Source organism: Tetrao urogallus (assembly GCF_951394365.1).
Source record: "Tetrao urogallus genome assembly, chromosome: Z".
Taxonomy (NCBI): domain Eukaryota; kingdom Metazoa; phylum Chordata; class Aves; order Galliformes; family Phasianidae; genus Tetrao; species Tetrao urogallus.
In genome coordinates, this window is record NC_136816.1 from 33,793,668 (window position 1) to 33,813,921 (window position 20,254).

Below are 20,254 nucleotides of genomic sequence, written 5' to 3' on the forward strand. Positions count from 1 at the left end.
GTTTGTTCTCTTTCGTCAAGACAAATAAGTGTCAGAAAATGCATCAGCACCTCAGGTTCGCATACATGTCATACATTTTGAACAGCCTGGTAATTTAGGTAAGCAGTGAAAAAAACAGTCTCCTTTCATGCACAGTTAATCTAGGGCTGGAATATGCGTTTCCTTCATTGAAAGAACAGCTGTGAACCTCACTGTGGGAGATTGACATTACTAGTTCTTTGCAGGAATGCTTCACAAAATGCTATTATTAGGAAATAACATGATAAGAATAATCCAAATATAACATTTATATAAATTATAACTTTTTTTTAACTTACTATCTCTTACTTTTTAAAAGCAAATATAAAAGATTTTTCTAAAAGCTTTTCTATGAGATGTGAATTTAAGGTAATATGGAGAAGATTAAAAAAAAAGTGGGAAATTAAAAGCCACATTGAAATATTTGAATACTATGAGCATAGTTCATCTGTTATTATTGAAGAAATTAAAGGAGAAATAATTTTTCATAGAAAATAAGGTTTAAAGTGGTTTTATTTCAGATACATTGCTTGAAACTTTACTGTTGTTTCTCCCTTCTAATTTAGTAATATTCAGACCAAGACAAATAAATAGTTACTTTAGGCTACTTCTTATGTTTGTAATACTATTACTGTAGTATTTAACTGTAGGTAAAATGCAAGATAATTAGAAACTAATGCCAGTTTAAAAGAGCTGGAGACAAGTGGGGATCTGTGTTCTTTTTCATAGTGGTTGTGGAAAGAATAAGGTCTGTTTTCCAAGGGGCATGCTTCCAAGGTAGAGATGGAAAATGTGAAGTCTCCAGGAGGCCAGAGTAGTTCAAAGTTACTTAATCACTTTCTGAGACTCACTTTTGTGGTTTTAAGGATCTGACGGCTTTTTTGGCATGTTTGGAAAAGTGGAGTTGTCATTCCTCTTCTAAACTGTGCAAATAATCTTCAGGAACTTTGGTACTGCAAAGATTGTAGTGTATTCCTTCAGATGAAAGACATATGATGGTAATTACAGTAGGTATCTTGTTTATACTTTTCCTACTTATTTTTTTCTGTATTTTCCCCCTGGAAAATACTTCTGGAGTCTTTGTGGCAGTTTTCCTTAGTCACTGTATGTGAAATTTAACTTTGCTTGCAATCAAAAGTTTATACCAAAAGGGATCTAAGACTTTTCCTCAGGATGTTGTCTGGAGTGGGTGGAGATGAATGGGCTTTTTACACAATCCTTGAATTTTTTCATTTAGCCCTGCTTCTGGTACATCCTTCTTCCCTCCTTTGTTCAGCAGTGGCATACTGTTCAGTATAACTCTTCGTACTTACAGCCAGTAGACAATCTGTTCTTTTCGTAGGGGCATCTATGCAGCCAACTCCTGGCTAAATTGTTGAAGTGGTACAGCTTGCCTCATAAATTTGGTTGGGAAGAATACAATAACAGCCATGTGTTGTGCTTCCAGCAACAGCATCATACTGCTTAGTTTTGGATGATAGAGCACCACACATCAGGAGAACGTCTGGAATACAAGTTTCAAATTTAACTACTACATAAAGCAAAGAATAAAATTTGAAGTAGAATTTTCTGCTAAGAAAACTACAACCAACAATTGAAAAAGAATTTGAATGAAAACAATTTTGATGTTTAGGTCTTTATTTCTCTCAAATTTACTGTTAATATGAACTGTTGAGCATTCTTAAAGGAAAAGGAGTAAGTTGTAATGCATTGAAATCTAGGATCTTTGGAGATTTTCAATATATGTATTCACATGACAAAATAATAGAGGGATTTGTAATAATTTATTGCTCTTTAGATTTGTATGTAATCCAAAAATCACATGGTATCTAGCCACATAGTGCTTTAAAGATGTAAAGCTTATTGTAAAAATGTAAGGTGAAGAGGTGATGTGACATTCTGTATCTTCAGATAAGAAAGTTAAAGTGACTGTTTTGGTGGTTGATCTGCCTTTACTATGACACCGGTTGTAAGGCAAAATATTTTAAGAAACCTAAAGTACAAATAGTTAAAGTATTCAGTTTTTGAATACTTGTGCATATCAAAATAACTTGCTATTCATCTTCAATGGTTTTCTTGTTGGATAAATTGCTGCAACACATGCAATAGATTATAAGAAGACTTCCAGTACAATAATTACAACACAAAGCAGGCTTTACTGGCAGATACTAGAACACAGAACTCTTTAATCATAGTACTTCCCATAGCATGGGTGGTCACAGTCTGCAGATGATTCAGATAATCCATTCTCTATGCAACAGCAGTTGTAAAAAAAAAAAAAAAAAAAAAAAAAAAAAAAAATTAAGTAAACAGCGTTCCACAGATGTTCAAGGTCTTCAGTTTTGAGAAAGTATAGCTTCTCTTTGCCACTCCCCTGTACTGCTTGTTTCTGACAGCCATAATCATATGGGCCATGCTTTCTACCAAGTAAATTCTTCTAGAAGCAAATCAGTAGTATATAATACGTATACACTCTTCAGAAAGTTTTCTTTCTTTAAAATATATGCTATTTTAAAACTGTGCATTTTTTTGTTTTCTGACCATAAGGATTCACTTTTGACATAAAACATTGTATGATCAATTTTTTAAAAAAAACCTTTTATATTCCCTGTTTCCCTTTCCTGGGAAGCTGTTGCAGAGAGTCCAGAGGAGAGCCACAAAGATGATCAGGGGACTGGAGCATCTCCCCTATGAGGACAGGCTGAGGGAGCCGGGCTTGTTCAGCCTGGAGAGGAGAAGGCTGCGGGGTGACCTCATTGCAGCCTTTCAGTACCTGAAGGGATCCTACAGACAGGAGGGGAATCAACTCTTTGAAAGGGAAGATAACAACAGGACAAGGGGAAATGGTTTTAAGTTAAGTGAGGGAAGATTTAGGTTGGATGTCAGGGGGAAGTTCTTTACAGGGAGAGTGGTGAGGTGCTGGAACAGGCTGCCCAGAGAGGTTGTGGGTGCTCAGTTCCTGCAAGTGTTCAAGGCCAGAGTGGATGGGGCCCTGGGCAGCCTGATCTCGTATTAAATGGGGAAGTTGGTGTCCCTGCCTGTGGCAAGGGAGGATTGGAGATTCAAGAACTCAAATATGTAAATGAATGTGAAAGAAATATCTTAATTCTTGCCCTGGATAACACCTAGTTTAAAGTTAGCTTTCCTTTGAATCAAGCAGAGAACGGAAGATTGTTAAATGAAAATATATACACACTTTAAAATCTGACATTATTGACTACAGCCCAATGACTTATCAATTCCTAATGTGATATAGGACATTTCAGCTTTTAAATTATGGTAAAAATTCATTTTGAAAGCCAAGTCTGCTTGCTTTGCAGCATGCCCTGAGGGAATAATGAGTGATAATGGCACTTTTTTTTTTGTCATTTCTGCTATTTGTTTGTGTCCTACAGATTAACTTGGAAAGGGGAACAGGCTTCTCCGAGCTGCTGACGTTCTTATTCCTGTCTCCTCATATGTATGTAATGTGTACACGCAACATATGTTGGCCAGAGATGGGGCAGTTTTGGAATCATTGTTCAATGTGTTTGTTTGTTCAGCTGCACCAGCTGTGTCAGTATGTGTAATTATTTACGCTGGATACACACCTAGTGAAATCTGCTTCTCTCAGGAATACTGTGCGGAGGTTCTGATTTGCTCTAGGATCACTGAAATGTGAAGTTAGTTTTCGTTGATAACTAAATCATGTTTTAGTTGCAAATTTATAATGATAAATTAAAGCCTTTATTTACTGGTAGCTTTTTAATGTCTTTCATAAGTTGTTGCCTATTTCAGTAACGTGTTCTAGTAATGCGTGTATTTGTCATTAAACAGGTGGGAAATGTAAGATTAGCATGTGATCTGTTCCATGTCTGCTCTATGCAAATAAGATCTTCTTCTTTATTACTACCATGTTTTTCTTTTAAAGAAATTTAATGCTTATGAAATAAAGACCATAGGCTATTCTATCCATGTTTGAAACAGAAGGAAAGATATGAGACTGAACAACTAGAATAAATACAATGGAGGGTGAATAGAAGACATCAGCCAATAAACAAACAGACGGAAAAGAAGCAAGAAAATTAAAATGTTCCATGGATAAAACACAGAAGGCATTCAAACTAATGCTTTTGAATGAGAATCTAGAAGAAAACTGCAATCAAGTAACTGAGAAATTCAATACAGATTCGTCCTTAAAACTTCATAACGACAGAAAAAGGTCTCATTAACAGACAACATCTAAGTGTGATGATTATGCAATATATTCAGGAATTGACTAATTATCTTGTACGCTCCATGGTCCCGCTCTGAGTGTCTGCATTGCGGTACACAGGACGTTATAACCTGGTTCCACAAAATTTTCTGGCCTCAGATCATGAATTCTCCTAATGCCTTTTGTCACTTTGGCTTTGATGCTTATTGTCCCAAAGTTTTACTGAAGTTACTGACACAATTTTTTTTTTTTTTTAAATTTTTTTTTCTATTGTTCTTTCAGTTTTTGGAAATTCACTTGAAGGAGTTCTAGGTGATTTCTGAACAATTGAAGATTATGCATTTAAGTTGTTAGTTAGCCTTCTCATTAACTATTTTGTGAATCAACTTTCTAAGTTGATTTGGACATTCTCTATCCATCCATGGACAATTGCTTGGAAGGATGTAAAAGTATTTGCAATACTTGGTTTTATTACCACTTTCTTCTGATTAAGTATAGAATGTTAACATGTATTGTATTGGGGGAAAAACAGACCCCTATCCTTTTTTTTCAAATAGGTAATTCTTTTAACAATGCCAAGATAACAAATAATTTCTTAGTTTCTAGGCCAAAGTAAACATAAGGTAAGTATCTCAAAACAAGAAATGAAGGATTCTGGTTTTTCTCTAAGGCTGCTTGAGCTTTAACAGAAAGTGTTGCAATTTGCTAGCCAGCCAGCCAGCTTTCTTAAAGCACTTCAGTAGTGCCAGATGGCTTTAGAAAAGAATAATGATTTGTTACTGAAAAAGAAGCATCTGAAGAAATTCTGTTGGCTGTAGAGACTTTTTCTCAGCCTACTGTAATTAGTGACTGTTATTGTATCATCACTATATGTGTATTTTGTATGTTTTTGCAAAAAGTTCAAGAACATTTTTCTCTCCTTAACACTGAGCAATTTGACACTTCTTTAAGTCCAAAAACAACTGTGTAAAAACAATTTCTCTGAAACATCATCCTGAGTTAGTTGCAACACAGACCAATTTCAAGCATAAATATTTATTGATGATTTACTGATAAATTATGTTTCTAGAAATTACTGAAGTCATAGATTTAAACTAAAAAGTAAAACAGTGTTATGATGCATTCGATCTTCCTAAACATAAATATCTTTGGTTTTTTTCCTTTTTTTTTGTTCATGGATTTGAAGAATTATTGTGTGCGAAACTTGCTTTTTGGCTTTTGAAATTTGTGGAGGGAAGAGGGAAATTGATTCTAAATCTCTGGCTACTTAAGCCAGAGGGCTGAAAAAAGAGATTTATGGTTGACTCTGGTAAAAGTATTGAATTTCCTTTTGTAAGCTAGTGTAAATGTGTGTTTTATTTCAGCAGCAATGTTCTCTCTAATACAGAGGGTAATAGCGCCTTTTAGGTAGGTGTTTTTTAAAGTGAGGAGTAAGAAAGGAGGAGATTGGAAACTGCTTTTTCTGTTTAAGACCAAGCATAGCTTCAAAGTTTGCCCACAGTTTCTAAGTTTTTTTTTTTTTTTTTTTTTTTATGATTTCCAAGGGCTTTGTTAGTGATTTGCAGATGGAACTTAGGCTTTGGAACTCATCCATTACAAAGCTGTGTGGTCTTAGCCACAGTAATAGTGCAACATGTTTTTCCTGTGTTAGCCTCGCCGAAGTTAACCGAGCTTAAATTGGTAAGAGAACAACAGTGCAGCTTCCCTCCCCCTTTCCCATAATTATATTTTCTGCATACCACTTGGAAATTAGGATCAGGTTCATTTTGAATTGCATGAAAGAATGTAACACTTTTCTTCCATTTTAAGAATCAGAAGGAAAAATGTAAGCATCATCTTTTTAATGAGCTACATGTATCAACAAGATGAATGGAATTCATAGCATGCATTAATTTCTAAAGAAGTATATCAGTCTGAGTGATTTTTTTATTTTTTTTGCCTGTAAGATTTACTTGTAGGTTTTCACGCTCCTTTTGTCTATTTTTGCATCTATTATTTTTTAAAAAAGCAAATTGTAATTACAACTGTATAAAGCAAGTTAAATAAATTGGTCACTGTTGTATCAGGTATGGTGTGGAGAACTTGGAATCCATGCTTTCCTGTCCAAACTAATGCAAACTATTCAAACTAATGTAAATCTGGCAGCATTAATTTGTGAAAGAATATATATATATTTTAAACTCTAAGTAATATTAAGTCTAGTCATTCATCTGTAGATTTTCTGTAACTTGATCAGATTCTTGAATGCCAAAACCTTTGTCTCTGTAGGAGTGTTTAGTAGAGTAATTTGTTTACCATCAGCTAATCTTTCATGGTTATCAATGGAGATTTAGATATGGGCAGATTTCAGACTGTCACTTCATGCTGTAAGAAAAATGAGAAGTGTCAACAAAACCTAGCCATGTGCTTGTGGCCAACAATTTTATTTAATGTTCTGGTGTAGACATTTAGCTAATAAAACCATCCCATAAATGCAAAGGATGTGTATCTACAAACTAGGCTGAAACAAACGAAAAAAAACTTCCTAACAATAAATGTCAGAAAGAAACTTGGGAAGAAGACTCCACTCCATCCTACATTTAGGCACTTTGGCCCTGATCAAGGAAATTAGGGAGGAATATTTTAAGCTTAAAGTTATGTTGAAACTTAAGTGATTTGTATGTGCAAACCTTACTGTAGTTACTCATATATTTTCCTTTTGTTATAGAGAGAATTGTGTTGATTGGCTGATCACTGAAATGTGTGTGTGTGTGGTATGGCATTTTGTCTATTTGAAATATGCTTGAATCTTAAGGGAGAAATTGGAGATTTTAATATAGTTATCATTGGTAAGTAGTTAAAGAATTGGTTGTTGGTTTTTTTTTTACTGTTTTATGAAATACACTCACATTTTTGTTATAATTAAGTTGTTAACAGATGTGTGTCTCATAATTTTCCCTAGTTTAAACATTAAGGTTTATATAAATTCATTAGAAAAGAATTTTGCTTAAAGTAAAATACTGCTCTGAAGCCTATACATATTAAGTATGTATAGTGTAACATTTTCTCTTTGATTTTGATTTGTGGAAAACTTATTTTCTGTCTTTTTCCTGGAATTTAGGAACAAGTGAGCAACAGGTCCTATAAGCAAAATTAAAAGTAAAAGACTTTGTTAAGATTGGATAAGTACTTGGAAGTAATATGAATTGCATTACATTAGCATCCTGCTGACAAAATCGGTTTCATAAGTAGTTGGTGTTTAATCAGTCTGCGTGAGCAGGCTTCCTTGTCATTTGTACACTTGGACACTGTGAATGAGCTTAGCTTTAAACATGTCAGAGCAATGTGTTTACCTTGCTTCCCAAGAACTGTGGTCTTTCCAAACAATTTGGAAATTAATTTTTGAAGTGAGGATGCTGCCTCTTTAAGGAAAGAAATAAAATGTGTCATACAGCTTTTTATATTTTTTATATTTTTTATGAAAGATTATCTAATTCATTGCTAATGTTGTAGCTGATTACATAGTTTTGAGGTATTTTTAGAGCCAGTTTGGAAGTAGAATGAGATTTCTTGTATTCTAGCCCTGTATTTAAAGCAGTGGACCATCTGACAGTATAGAAGCACTTGAGAGCAAAACTGATGTACAGACTCTTTAAATAATTGCCATGCAAGAAATATTCATTTCAAAATCTGATAAAATGCAAAGAGGAATTATTTCTAATACTTCCCCTGAGTAAATTTTATTTCATTTTTTATTATACCCATTTTTTTTTCTTAGCAAAGTAGAGAAAATTTAGTTCCTTTCAAACTGGATGGAAAGATTGGAAATAAACTTGTTACTGGTATAGATTTGAGAAATTTACGCTTGGGCATCCATTGTGTGTGTATTCCAACAAATTCATATAGATCATAGTTTTCAGTAAAGTATTACTAGTGATCTCTTTGCAAAAAACAATGGCAGTTTACTTTGAAAGATAGTATAGTAAGAAGAAACATTCTTCTGAAAAAGTAACAGCTCCTTCTGTTCCATTCTGATTTACCTGTTGCTTTGATGGAGTCATCTAAGTTAGCAAAAGTAATACAACAGTGTCACTGGGAAACCCTAATTAGTATCAGGTTTGATAGGCTCATCCCAGTGACACCATCGATCTTTTCTGTCTAAAAAAAACTGTTCCTATTGATTTCACAGATGCTGAGAATCATAAATACTTTAGAGAGAGGGTGTTGAGAGGTTTCCAGAAACAAATCATTTTGTTTGGTTCCCTGGAATGTCTTTGAAACTGTGTCATAAATTCCGGGATAGTTGTTACACAAATACAGATACTAGTACAGAACTTGTCATGTAGTCCTGTAATTAAAAACAACAATATCAAAGCATGAGTAACCTGTATTGATATCTTGATAATCTTTATAATGTTGAGAGCTGCAGATCAATTGAAGGTCAACCAGGGGATCAGGCCCAGTCAGCATGAGTTCATGAATGGTAGATCCTGTCAGACAAACTTTATATCATTCTATGACAAGGAGGCCCACTGAGTTGATGAAGGTAAGGCTGTTGATGTGGTCTGCCTGACCTCAATACTGTCCACTGTCCCCCACAACATCCTCATGGAAAATCTGGCTGCCCATGGTTTGGATGTGCATACCCTCTGCTGAGTGAAACTCTAGTTGAATGGCCATGCCCAAAGAGTTGTGGTCAGTAGAGTTAAATCCAGTAAATTGGTGGCCAGTCATCAGTCGTGTCCCCCAGGGCTCAGTACTGGGGCCACTCCTATTTAACATCTTTATTAATGATCTTAATGAGGGGATTCAGTCTACTTTCAGTAAATTTGCAGATGACACCAAGTTGGGAGGGAATTTTGATCTACCAGAGGGGAGAAAGACACTACAGAGATATCTGGATAGACTGGATCCAAGAGACCAAGGTAAACTATATGAGTTTCAGTAGGGCCAAGTGTCAGGTTTTGCATTTTGGTCACAACCCCAGGCAATCCTACAGGCCTGGGGGGAGGAGTGGTTGGAAAGCTGCCTGACAGAAAGGGACCTTGGTGTACTGATGGACAGTCAGCTGAATATTAGCCAGCAGTTTGCGCAGGAGGCCAAAAAGGCCAGTGGCATCCTAGGATGTATCTGGAATGGTGGGGTGATCAGGAGAAGTAATCCTGCCCCTGTATTCAGCACTGGTGAGGCCCCACCTCAAGTACTGCGTTAAGTTTTGGTCACCTCAATACAGAAAGGAAATTGAGGTGCTGGAGCAGGTCTGAAGAAGGGCAGTAAGGCTGGTGAAGGGCTTGGAGAATGCACCCTACAAGGAGTGACTAAAGGAACTGGGGCTGTTTAGTTTGGGGAGAGACCTTATTGCTCTCTTCCAATACCTGAAAGCTGATTGCATTGAAAATAGGGGTTGGTCTTTTCTCACTGGTGACAGGTGACAGGATGAGGGGAAATGACCTAACATTGCACCAGGGGAGATTTAGGTTGGATACAGAAAGGGTTTTTAAGCACTGGAATAGGCTCCCCAGGAAGGTGGCTGAGTCACCATCCCTGAATGTGTTTAAAAACTGTTTGGATGTGGTGCTTGGGGGAATGATTTAGTGGTGAATTGTTGGAGCTAGGGTAGTATGATTAGGTTGTGGTTGAACTTGATGATCTTGAAGGTCTTTTCCAACCAGGCAGTTTTATGATCTTGATAGGTCTTTTCTAACTGAGTGATTCTATCATTCTATGAGACGCAGCCAGCTTCTCCACAAGGATGTTTTGAGGCAGTGTCAAAGGCCAGGTGGACCACATTGACTGCCTTACCTTCATCCACTAAGTGGATCACATTGTCATAGAATGATATCAAGTTTGTCAAGCAGAATTTACTATTCCACATAGCCATGCTGACTGGGCTAGGCCCGATCCCTGGTTGACTTTAATTGCTCCATGATGACTCCTGAAATTATCCGTTCCATAACCTTCCTTGGCACTGAGATGAGATTGATAGGAGTGCAGCTACCAGGACCATCCTTCTGGCTCTTTTTGAAAATGGGTGCCACATTTGCCAGTCTCCAGTCCACTGGGACATCCCCAGTTAGCCAGGACTGTCTAAGGATGACGGAGATTGGCTTGGCAGCCACATCCGTCAACTCCCTCAACACCCTAAGGTGCAATCCATCTGGCCCCATGGACTTGTGAGTGTCCAGCTTTTGGAGCAGGTTAAAAACCATCTCATCGTGGATTATGCAGGGCCTATTCTGTTCCCTATCCCTATGTACCAGTAGAAGAGGCTGTGTGCCTAGGGAACAACCAGTCTTACTATTAAAGACTGAGGCAAAGAAGGCATTGAGTAGCTCAGCCTTATCCTGATCCTTGATCACCATGTTGCTCTCTGCATCCAACAAGGGATGGAGATTCTCCCTAGCCCCCTTCTCCTCCTCTTACTGTTGATGTATTTATAGAAATATTTATTGTTTTCCTTAGTGGCCAAGTTCAGTTCTAGCTGGGCTTTACCTTTTCTAATTTTCTACCTGCACAGCTTCACTGTGTATTTGTAATCCTCATAAACAGCTTGACCCCTTTTCCAAAGACCATAAACTTCCCTTTTGTTCCAGAGTTCCAGCCAAAGGTCTCTGTTCAGCCATTCTGGTCTCCTTCTCCACCAGCTCATCGTCCATGGCTTGGGGATGGTCAGCTCCTGCACCTTCCTTAAAGTCCTTAAAATCCTTAAAATAACTTCCTTAAAGTATTCCCAGCCTTCCTGGGCCCCTATGCCTTCCAGAACTACCTCCCAAAGGACTCAACCATGGTCTGAAAGTCCAAGACCAAAGTCTGCCTTCCAGAAGTTGGTGGTAGTTCTGCTGACTCCCCTCTGTGGTTCAACAAGGATAAAAAAATCTATCATTTTGTGATCAGTTTGCTCCAAAAGGCCTCCAAACTTTACATCCCCTGCAAGACCTTCTCCGTTAATAAACAGCAGGTCCAGGATTTTCCTTTCCCTTGTTGGCTCCTTCACTGGCTGTGTCAGGAAGTTATCTCCCACGCACTCTAGGAACCTTTGGGTCTCTTCCCTTTCTGCTGTATTATAATTCCAGCAGATGTCTGGGAAGTTCAAGAAGCCCACGAGATCAAGTGGTAGAAACCTTGAGGCCTTACCCAACTGTAGTATCTTATCTACCTCTTCATCCAGTTTGGATGGCATGTAGCAGACTCCCACAATAATGTCATTCTTGTTGTCCTTCACTTTTATTCTGACCCATAAGCTCTCTACCCTCATCACCATCATTCATTTCCATACATTCACATTCTTTCTTAACATAGAGGGCCACACCACCACCTTTCCTGACTCGTCTACCTCTTTTGAAAAGTTGGTAGCCATCCATCACAGTGCTCAACTGTGTGAGTCATCCCACCATGTTTCCATGATGGCGACTATATCGTAGCTTTCCAACCACATAGTGGCCTCTGCCTCTCCTGTTTGTTACCCATGTTGTGTGCAATAGTGTAAATGCACCAGAGTTGGGCCACCTTCTGAGTGGGAGAAGTCCTAATACCCTCTTGACCATACTCAGGTGTTTCTGTAGTCTTTGTACAAAAAGGTGAGTCCTTCTCTTCCTTCACCAAGACACAAGACTGTGGGATATTACTAGCACATCCCCCTCCCACACTCATTTGCACGTTACATATAGGCTCCTTTCTAGTAACCCTAGTTTCACCACCATCCCCACCCCTCATTGGTTGAGTTTAAAGCTCAATCAATGAACCTTTCCAATTCCCACTGTAAAACCCATTTCCACCAGTGATGGTCTTCCCAGTTCCCACTGTAAAACCCTTTTCCACTGGTGGGATAAGCTATTTCTATTGAATGCCAGCAGGCCTGGTCTCATGTAAATCGAGCTGAGATCTAAAAATCCAAACCCCTGCCAGGCACACCAGGCTAAGAGCCAAGTATTAATCCCATCATGTTCAGTGTCTCCTCATTCCCTGTAACTGGAGGGATAGAGAACACAACTCGTGCTTCCAAATCTTTGACCAGTCTCCCCAAGGCTCTGAAATCCTTCTTCATAGTCCCTAGGGAAGTTCTTCCTATTTCATCACTGCCTACCTGAAACAGCAATAGGGAATAAACAGGAATAGGGAATAATCCGAGGACTGTACTAGGGAAGGAAATTTCTTCCTTACCTCTTTGAACCTGGGCTCCCAGGAAGCAGCAGACCTCCCTGTGTAGTAGAAAAGTCCGAGAACTTTAATTCCAAGGCTGTGGGGATTGTATGTATTGTATTTATTCACATTCAAGTAGAACTAAGATAATTTCCTCTTTTGTGTCCTATTGAACCAATGATGAGGGAAATCGAGCTAGAACAGAAATAAATAATTTCTAATATCACAAGTATGCCTGACTTCTGATAATTTTCCAGAATTGTGACACCTTCTTAGTGAAACACTTTGGCCACAGATTCATCTATTTTTTCTGCCTTGTGTAACATGGTGTTAGTGACTTAGAAAAGTGAGTGTAAACTGATTTACTGCCGGAAATAATGCACAATTGTGTAAATCTCAAATTGTATTCTTTGTTGAATTAGATTAGAATCTGTGACTGTGACCATGAGCATAACGCTGCATTTAATATTGACACATCCCATCATATTCTTCAGTACCTTCTTCTGGGTTTCAGATTGTTCCTTAAAGCTGATTAGTCTTAAATCACTGACCTCTGATATTAGGATTCCACGCAGTAGCAATTACATAGTTATGTTAGTTTCACAATGCTTTGTAATACAATAATGGAACCTATTATGACTTCTCAATATTTCCAGCATTCTATAAGAATCTTTTTAACAAAATCCTCCAAAATGTTCTAGATTTCTCTATAATATTTTCTCAAAGAGTTTATTTTGGTAGTGAAAGGAGAAGCTTACGTGTAAGAAACTGCTCAGTTTCACAGCTGTCTGGTTCTGACCCCATTCTGAAGCCCCATTCACATGGTGTGAAATAACTAATGATACTTTCTTTTAGGCCTGAGAATCACTGGAATTTAGACACTTGTCTGTGAACTTTAAGGCTTGAGATAAAGACAAGAAATATAATTGCCTTTTAATTTAGGTATAAGCTGATTTCTGGCTGATATCAATCCCCTTCCTCTCTTTTGTACTTGTGTACAGGTGTGCTGTTAGGAGATGAAGTGATGGAATAACTTAAAGCATCACATTTTCAAGAAACAATCTGTCTTAAGTAAATGTAGAAATGTTTTGTGAATGTTTGCTTTCTTTCATACCTAATGAAATATATAGGTGTAATAAGTCATTATGTATAAACAGAGTTAGGTGTACAAATAAGTTGCATTTTCTGGAGAGGAGAATTTCTGGACATTTGTTGTGGTTTAACCCAGCTGGTGGCTGAGTACCACGGTCACTCACATGCTATCCCCCCTGCCCAGGGACGGGGAGACAATCAGGAAAAAACAAAGAAGAACTTGTGCACTGAGATAAAACTATTTACTAAGATAGGGAAAAGGAATATATATATATATAAATATTATATATATATATATAAATATATATATATATAAATTTCCTGCATTCATATGTATATATATATATATATATATGTATGTGAATGTATATGAATGTATATAAGAAAAGATGCAAAAACAATTGCTCATCACCTCCTAGCCAATGCCCAGCTAGCCTCCAAGCAGTGAACTCCCACTTCCTTCAAAATTCCTTCCACTTGATGTCATGTGGTAAAGAATATCCCTTTGCCCAGTTTGAGTCAGCTGTCCTAATTCAGTTCTCTCCCAGCTCCTTGGGTTCTTCGCTGTGAATGGCTGTGTTCTGTGCAACACTGCTTAGCAGCAACTATAAGTATCAGTGTGATATCAAAATTTTTTTTCTCCTGGAACCAAAACATAGCATCGTACCAGATGCTCCGAAGAAAACAGTTCCCATCCCTGCTGAAATTAAGACATCTTTTGCACTAAAGAAAGCATTTAAACCCAAATACATAAAGATAAATGCTTTATTGTTTCCAAATTTGTTATCTTACTTGCATTTAAGTATCTCTCTGGCTTTACGCTGGTGACACAGCCTGTAAAATGAAGTATCTAAGACGTATAGTTGAATTTTTAATGTTTTTCACCTTTTAGTATTTAAGTCTCTTTTATATATCGAATACCTCTTTTCATATTGACTACAGCATCTCTTTGCCCCTGTTTCCTTTGCATCCTTCTGGCTACTTGGAGGTTTGATATTTCAGAAAAAAACTAATCTACAGAATCCCATTAGGGATGTAGTGATGTGCACAGAAAAAGAGGATGTGGAAAACAAACCAAAGGCATGCAAATCAAACAAGCAACAAGCAAGAAATACTGCTTTGTAGGATCTACTTGACTGAATCCTTGATAGTGTTCTGAAAATGAAGTCTAACTTGAGTAATAGTTACAATGGAAAATAATACAATTTGTGGTTCTATATTAATAAATTAATCAAGACATGTTTGGAGGTTGTGCAACTTAACAGATTTTAGAACTTTTAATCATATTTAGAAATGTGTACTTTTTGAAAATCCCCGTTTAAATGTTTTTTTTTTTTCGTTAAGAATGCAGAAATTACTTCTGAGATACTTCTGAAACCATGATCTCACAGCACTTTCTGACTTCTTTTCTTTGACTTCTGACTTCTTTCTTCAGAAAAGTCACTAGGTGGCGGTAGAACTACAATTTCTCCTAGCTCAGGCTATTAGGGAAAAAACATTGACACTAACAGACAACAATATTTAGACATTTAACATAAGTCTGTAAGGTTCTGAAACAATCCTATGTGAAAGTACAATAAATAATATGTCCAAGTGCTTGTTGTTTCTTTTGATGGTGATTTTTTTCATGTATCTCTGGTGTGCTTTTGCTGATTGTATCTTCTCTCATGTTAATATATCACACATGGAATACAACTTATTCTGATTACTTCTACTGAAACAAAAATATTGCCCACCTGCTACTACTGCCAGGCTGAGACAGAAACTCAGACAGAAGGAAAACAACTTTCCTAGGCTGATTGCACTCTCACACAGAGCTCCAAAGGAGCAACAGAGCAGCCCAGATATTTGCTTGAGGGGAGCTCCAGAATCTGGAAGTCTTCACTAGAGGCCTGAGAGCAGATGGGAGTGTAATGGGTGTAAATGTGCTCAACTCAACAAACTTTTCAAGCAAGTGGTCATGCTAAGAGAGGAATCACCAGTCATAACAATGGAAATCTGAGAGAGAGCTTGATACATAGTATTGTGCAGTTACATGGACAAACTGACTGTCCTAAATCCCTGCAAGAGAAAGAAAATAAGGTAGCTTGAGCCCAGCTGAAGTGCCGCTGCTCCAATGCATGCACCATGGGAAATAGGCTGGAGTTGGAAACCATTGTGCAATTAGAAAGCTGTTACCTAAGCATACTGTATCCTAATACTTTTTTGCATTGTTCTTTTGTTCCTTTCTTCCAGAACTTACTGTGCCATCTCCTTTCTTCTTCTAAATGGGAAAAAAACGAGGCTGAAACCAGTACATTCATATCAGCTCTTGGCTACACATCAGCAGATTATTATTGTCACTTGGTTGAAAATGTAAGTATTTTGTGCAGTTGAGATTTTGTTATTAATAGCACCAGTTTATAAGCACATACGAGGACTTGTCAATGTTACAAGGAACATGAACTGAACTTTGCTTATCTTTCTTACTTCAGTTACTTTTACAGCCTTTTAAGGGAGAAAATAAAGTAAATAAAATGAATCTCTGGACAGAATAATTTTTTTTTTTGTTAGAGTATAATAGTAGAGGTTGAGTAGAAGTTGATAAAACATTTTGTTCCTGTTGTAATATGGCCAAAATGTCTGTCCTAACATTCATTTTTTTCCATCTGAAGTTTAAATGATATATATATATTGTACATTAGAACATAAATTTTGAATGTTTTTTTTTGACTGCATGCATTGCATTCAAAATAGTAGATGAGCTTTGAATCTTAAGAAAAGTTTCTTTTATTTTTGATATATTAAAAAATCAGGAATAGTATCTGATAATAGACTGAATCAGGTAAAACATCTAAAAATTACTGACTTTCCAAAAGTTTTGCCTCAGCTCTTAGCAAAGCTAAAATAGCTTGTTAGTATGCAAATGTGGAAGGTATAGAATGTGTTCAGAAATGTTTTGAATGGTTTAATGAGTGATCTGGACAGTTTTGATTTGGGCTCGATAACTTAAAAAAATATGATTGAGTCAAAATGAAAAGTTGCTTACCTCCGCAGAGTATCAGTGATGCAGACAATCACGAAACTAATGTCTGCTTATCTGGAGTATGGTTTTTTTTTCATGTAATTTTTTTTTTTTTTTAACAGATCGTCTCTTCATTAGTAACGGAACTCAGAGGAAATCAATTTGGTGAACTTAACATTCAGGGGAGGTAAGTGTTATCCAAATATAATTTTGATATGTTTTAATTTCAGTCACTAGTTCAACGAGGGCCTTTTTGTAGTCTTGAGCATGCAAGCAGTTAGGCATCAGCCTGAAAACTTTAATTACTCATGTAGATATTTTCAGGTATGAGGAAGCTTATTAAATTATTTTCATGTAGTTTCATATGGCAGAATAATGTTGCATTTGTTTTTAATGACAAAATGTGTCCACGCTCATTTAAAATTAGCTCCCTCATTTTCCTTCGATTATTAGATCTGTTGTCTAGTACCAAATAGTACTATGGCACTACAGTATGTTGCACAAACAGATGTTTTAAATGAACCCAAGCACTTAGTGTCGCCACCTTTTAACTGCTTCCATAACCCTCCTTTCTGAGGAAGAAAGTCTAGGAAAGTGTGTGGGAAGGAAGCTGTGATGTGCTCTGTCCAGATCTCCAATCTTGATTGTCAGGCGATGCTAACAATTGTCTTGCTGCATTGTATTTTATGTTTCTACACGTCCAGGTGTAGCTAATGAGAAAAATCACTTTCTTCTTCCACACTATTTAGATAGAGTAGGTCAAGCCAAAATCTCTGAAAGTGAATTTACCTAATACTACTATTTTGGACATAACTGTTTCTCTCCACTGGCTTTGAAATGCAGGTCATAATCTTTATGAATTCTTCAAAAATTATTACACTACATCAGTATCTTTCTGAGTACATGTGAATTCTGTTATTCCAGCTGAGAAAAAAAGGAAATGTATGGCCTTGCTGTGTATACTCTCTTGTTCTTCAGACTCAAATCTGCTGACACTGATTAAATGAGTTTTATTACCTGTGTAATACCACATAGGCTGTAAAGTTACAGGAAAGAGGAAGGTGTTTGAAAGATCTTCATTGTGTCATATATTCTGCTTTTCTTCTTTGGCTATTTTCCACACTTACCTGGATGTTTTTGTAAATCTATTTTATGAAATTCATTGCACACAGTGGACTGCATTGCACAGTATTTTCCAATAACACGCCTATTTTGAAGTTTATGCAGAGAAGGAAAAAACATATTTGCAAGGTTTTCTTCCAGAATTAAAAGAGTAAAGTAAGCAGCTATTTTGCTAATCCTGAATAGAGTTAGAAACAGGATTTTGTAAAGGGGACAGATGTAAAAAGTGCCCAGGGTATGTAAACTTCACATATATAGCTTGGAAAATATTGCTACAGAATAAATATCAATCCAGTAGTTATCATTCTACAGAATCACTTCTTATAGCAAAACTTTGTCTCAAAGTATTTCAGTATGAAAAATCTTAAGCAAATTTTTTTTATTAGGTACTTAATAAAAAATTGAGTCTTTGAAAACGTCATCTTTAATTTCTCTCACTGTGAATATCACTATGATTATCTACAAATTGTAGCATTTGTGTCACAATTAGCTTCTATTGTTCATAAATGACGTTTTAGGCTTGTGGTGAGTTGTATTGCTATCTTTTGCTATTTACAAGCATGTGGTTTTAGCAGGTCATGTGAATGGTTCATATATAAAGATTGATAGTCCTTGCTTCCTTCAAGTATTCCTTCAAGTATACATTTGTAAGACAAGTAATTTTTCTTGAGTACTTAAAGACAGCAGGATTTGTAGTATTTGGTTTATAGTTGTACATTAAGAGAAGAGAGGTCAAGAAAGAAACAGGAGGTGTTGAAAGCATCAAGGCTGTCTCTTCCTAGAATCTAGCAAACTTACACAGGAGCTGTGAAACTGTAGTCTTCTTTACCTCTGCTTTGCTGCTTCCTGGAAGGGACAAAGAATTCTATGCTAGGAAGTCAGTGATTACTAAGCAAATAAAACTGTCCGCACTTCAGAATTGGGTTAATGTTCTTCACATGGTATGCCTTGACCACTAAAATATCAAAATTTTATGAGAATTCTAGATAGTATATCATGGTAAGTCAGCAGTTTGTATGTCTTGTTTAATTTAATATTCTGCAATTAATTTAATCTTCCTTTGCCTCGTGGATATAGAAATTAAAGTTTAAACTTTTCTAAAATGGGAACCGTATTTATTTTTCCCTCAGAATTTCAGTCAGTCGTGTGAATGCTGTGTCCCTTTTCTGTCTCCCACTTATTACTTTGCCTGATTTAACTCCATTGCTGGAAACTCTTCTTGCTTACCATGGGGGAGCATCGAAAGAAATTCTCAGCTCAGAGTTCTTGGAGGCTGTGAATGATGCCTTTTTAAAGTAAGTAGTACAGTCCGTATGTTTTTTCTGCTTCTTCTTATAAAGATTATTTATTCAATTCAGTGGCTTTTTTTTTTGGATTTGAATGCTGAATGCACCATATATCTCCTGCATAAAAACAAACAAACAAAAAACAACCCTCCTTTGTATTCTAGTGGAAGAGCTCAGGTTATTAGCCGAAGTGGAATTTTAAATTGCTGGTGTACAAATTGTGGCATAAGAACTTTAAATATCAACTGAAACGTTACATCATTTCTCTAAAATGGAGAGTAAATTAAATTTTAGGATTTTAGTAAGCTGGTGAAAGGTACTATCAATTTCCATAGAAACATTATTTACCTTTAATGTAAGTGTATCCACATTCCTAACTTAACATTTTGAGAGCCACTTTTAACTTTATTCTATTCATAAGATAGAGACTTGTTTGAGTGGTTGAGTGTTTATGAAGATTTTTGATTTTGCTTATTTTCAGCAGATTCTTTTTAATGAGACTTATGAATGCAGTTTTGAAATATAGCTTTGCTTGTTTTGCTATTAGTAATCAACTAATGTATAAGTCATCTGAGTGAAGGTGAGCACCAGAAAAATTGCCTATGCCATGAAAGGAAAGATGATTTGATTTATTCAAGTTTTAGCTGAGGTTTTGAATTTTGTTTTGAGTCAGTTATAGCGTACCTGTGTCATGTTTGGTCAGCTAGGAAATTCCTCTAAATCCCTACAAATGACACTCTGTCCTTGAGTTAGATGTCCCTGGCGTCTTCTGTTTGAATGCAAGTCTTGAGAAATAACTTTCTGAAGTTAGTAACACATAAGTAGTTACATATATGTTACTACATGAAGTAGTAACATATAAGTAACATAGAATGTAGGTACAAGAGTATCAAACTTGTGCAGTGCTCATTATTATAGGACTGACATTATTTTTTGAGAACTTGACAGTCTTTGTGTGTGATAAATAAAAGATTACTTAGCGCTAGGAAAATACAACACAAAGCTTTAAAACAAAAAACACACAAAAATTGCAAAAAAGCTCTTACGAACTTGCAATTATGTCTTACAGATTTTTTATTTTTTATTTGGTAATAGAAAGGATCTTTTGTGAACACTTTACTTCAATTATACATGCACATGTCTTTCAAGTCAAAGTTTTAATTGCTCCCTCTGTATTCAACATTATTTTCAAGATGCTCCAATAAAGACTATTGTATATATTGTTACTCTCCAAGGTTTCCAGCAAACATTGTTAGTGGAAAAAAGACATTTACTGCTTTGTGCATATGTTCCTGGCAGTCAGGGAAAACAAGTGGAAAACAAATGTGAAGATCTGTAATGAAAGATGGATCCCTAAAAAGGGTAATCTACCTTTTACTTGCCCATTCCATATCTTCAGTCTGTTCCATAAACAGTTAT

General features: G+C 36.4%; 1 protein-coding gene across 1 annotated transcript in view; it reads left to right on the plus strand.

The window, feature by feature from the left end:
- The window catches only part of FANCC (FA complementation group C), a gene marked incomplete at both ends in the record, with an annotated part of 65,707 nt that overhangs the window by 21,404 nt on the left and 24,049 nt on the right, over nucleotides 1-20,254 (plus strand). Inside the window, 3 exons of the mRNA XM_079548385.1 lie at nucleotides 15,659-15,778; nucleotides 16,550-16,614; nucleotides 18,680-18,844. Of these exons, the coding sequence (XP_079404511.1) occupies nucleotides 15,659-15,778; nucleotides 16,550-16,614; nucleotides 18,680-18,844 (350 nt within the window). The remainder of the gene's footprint in view (nucleotides 1-15,658; nucleotides 15,779-16,549; nucleotides 16,615-18,679; nucleotides 18,845-20,254) is intronic.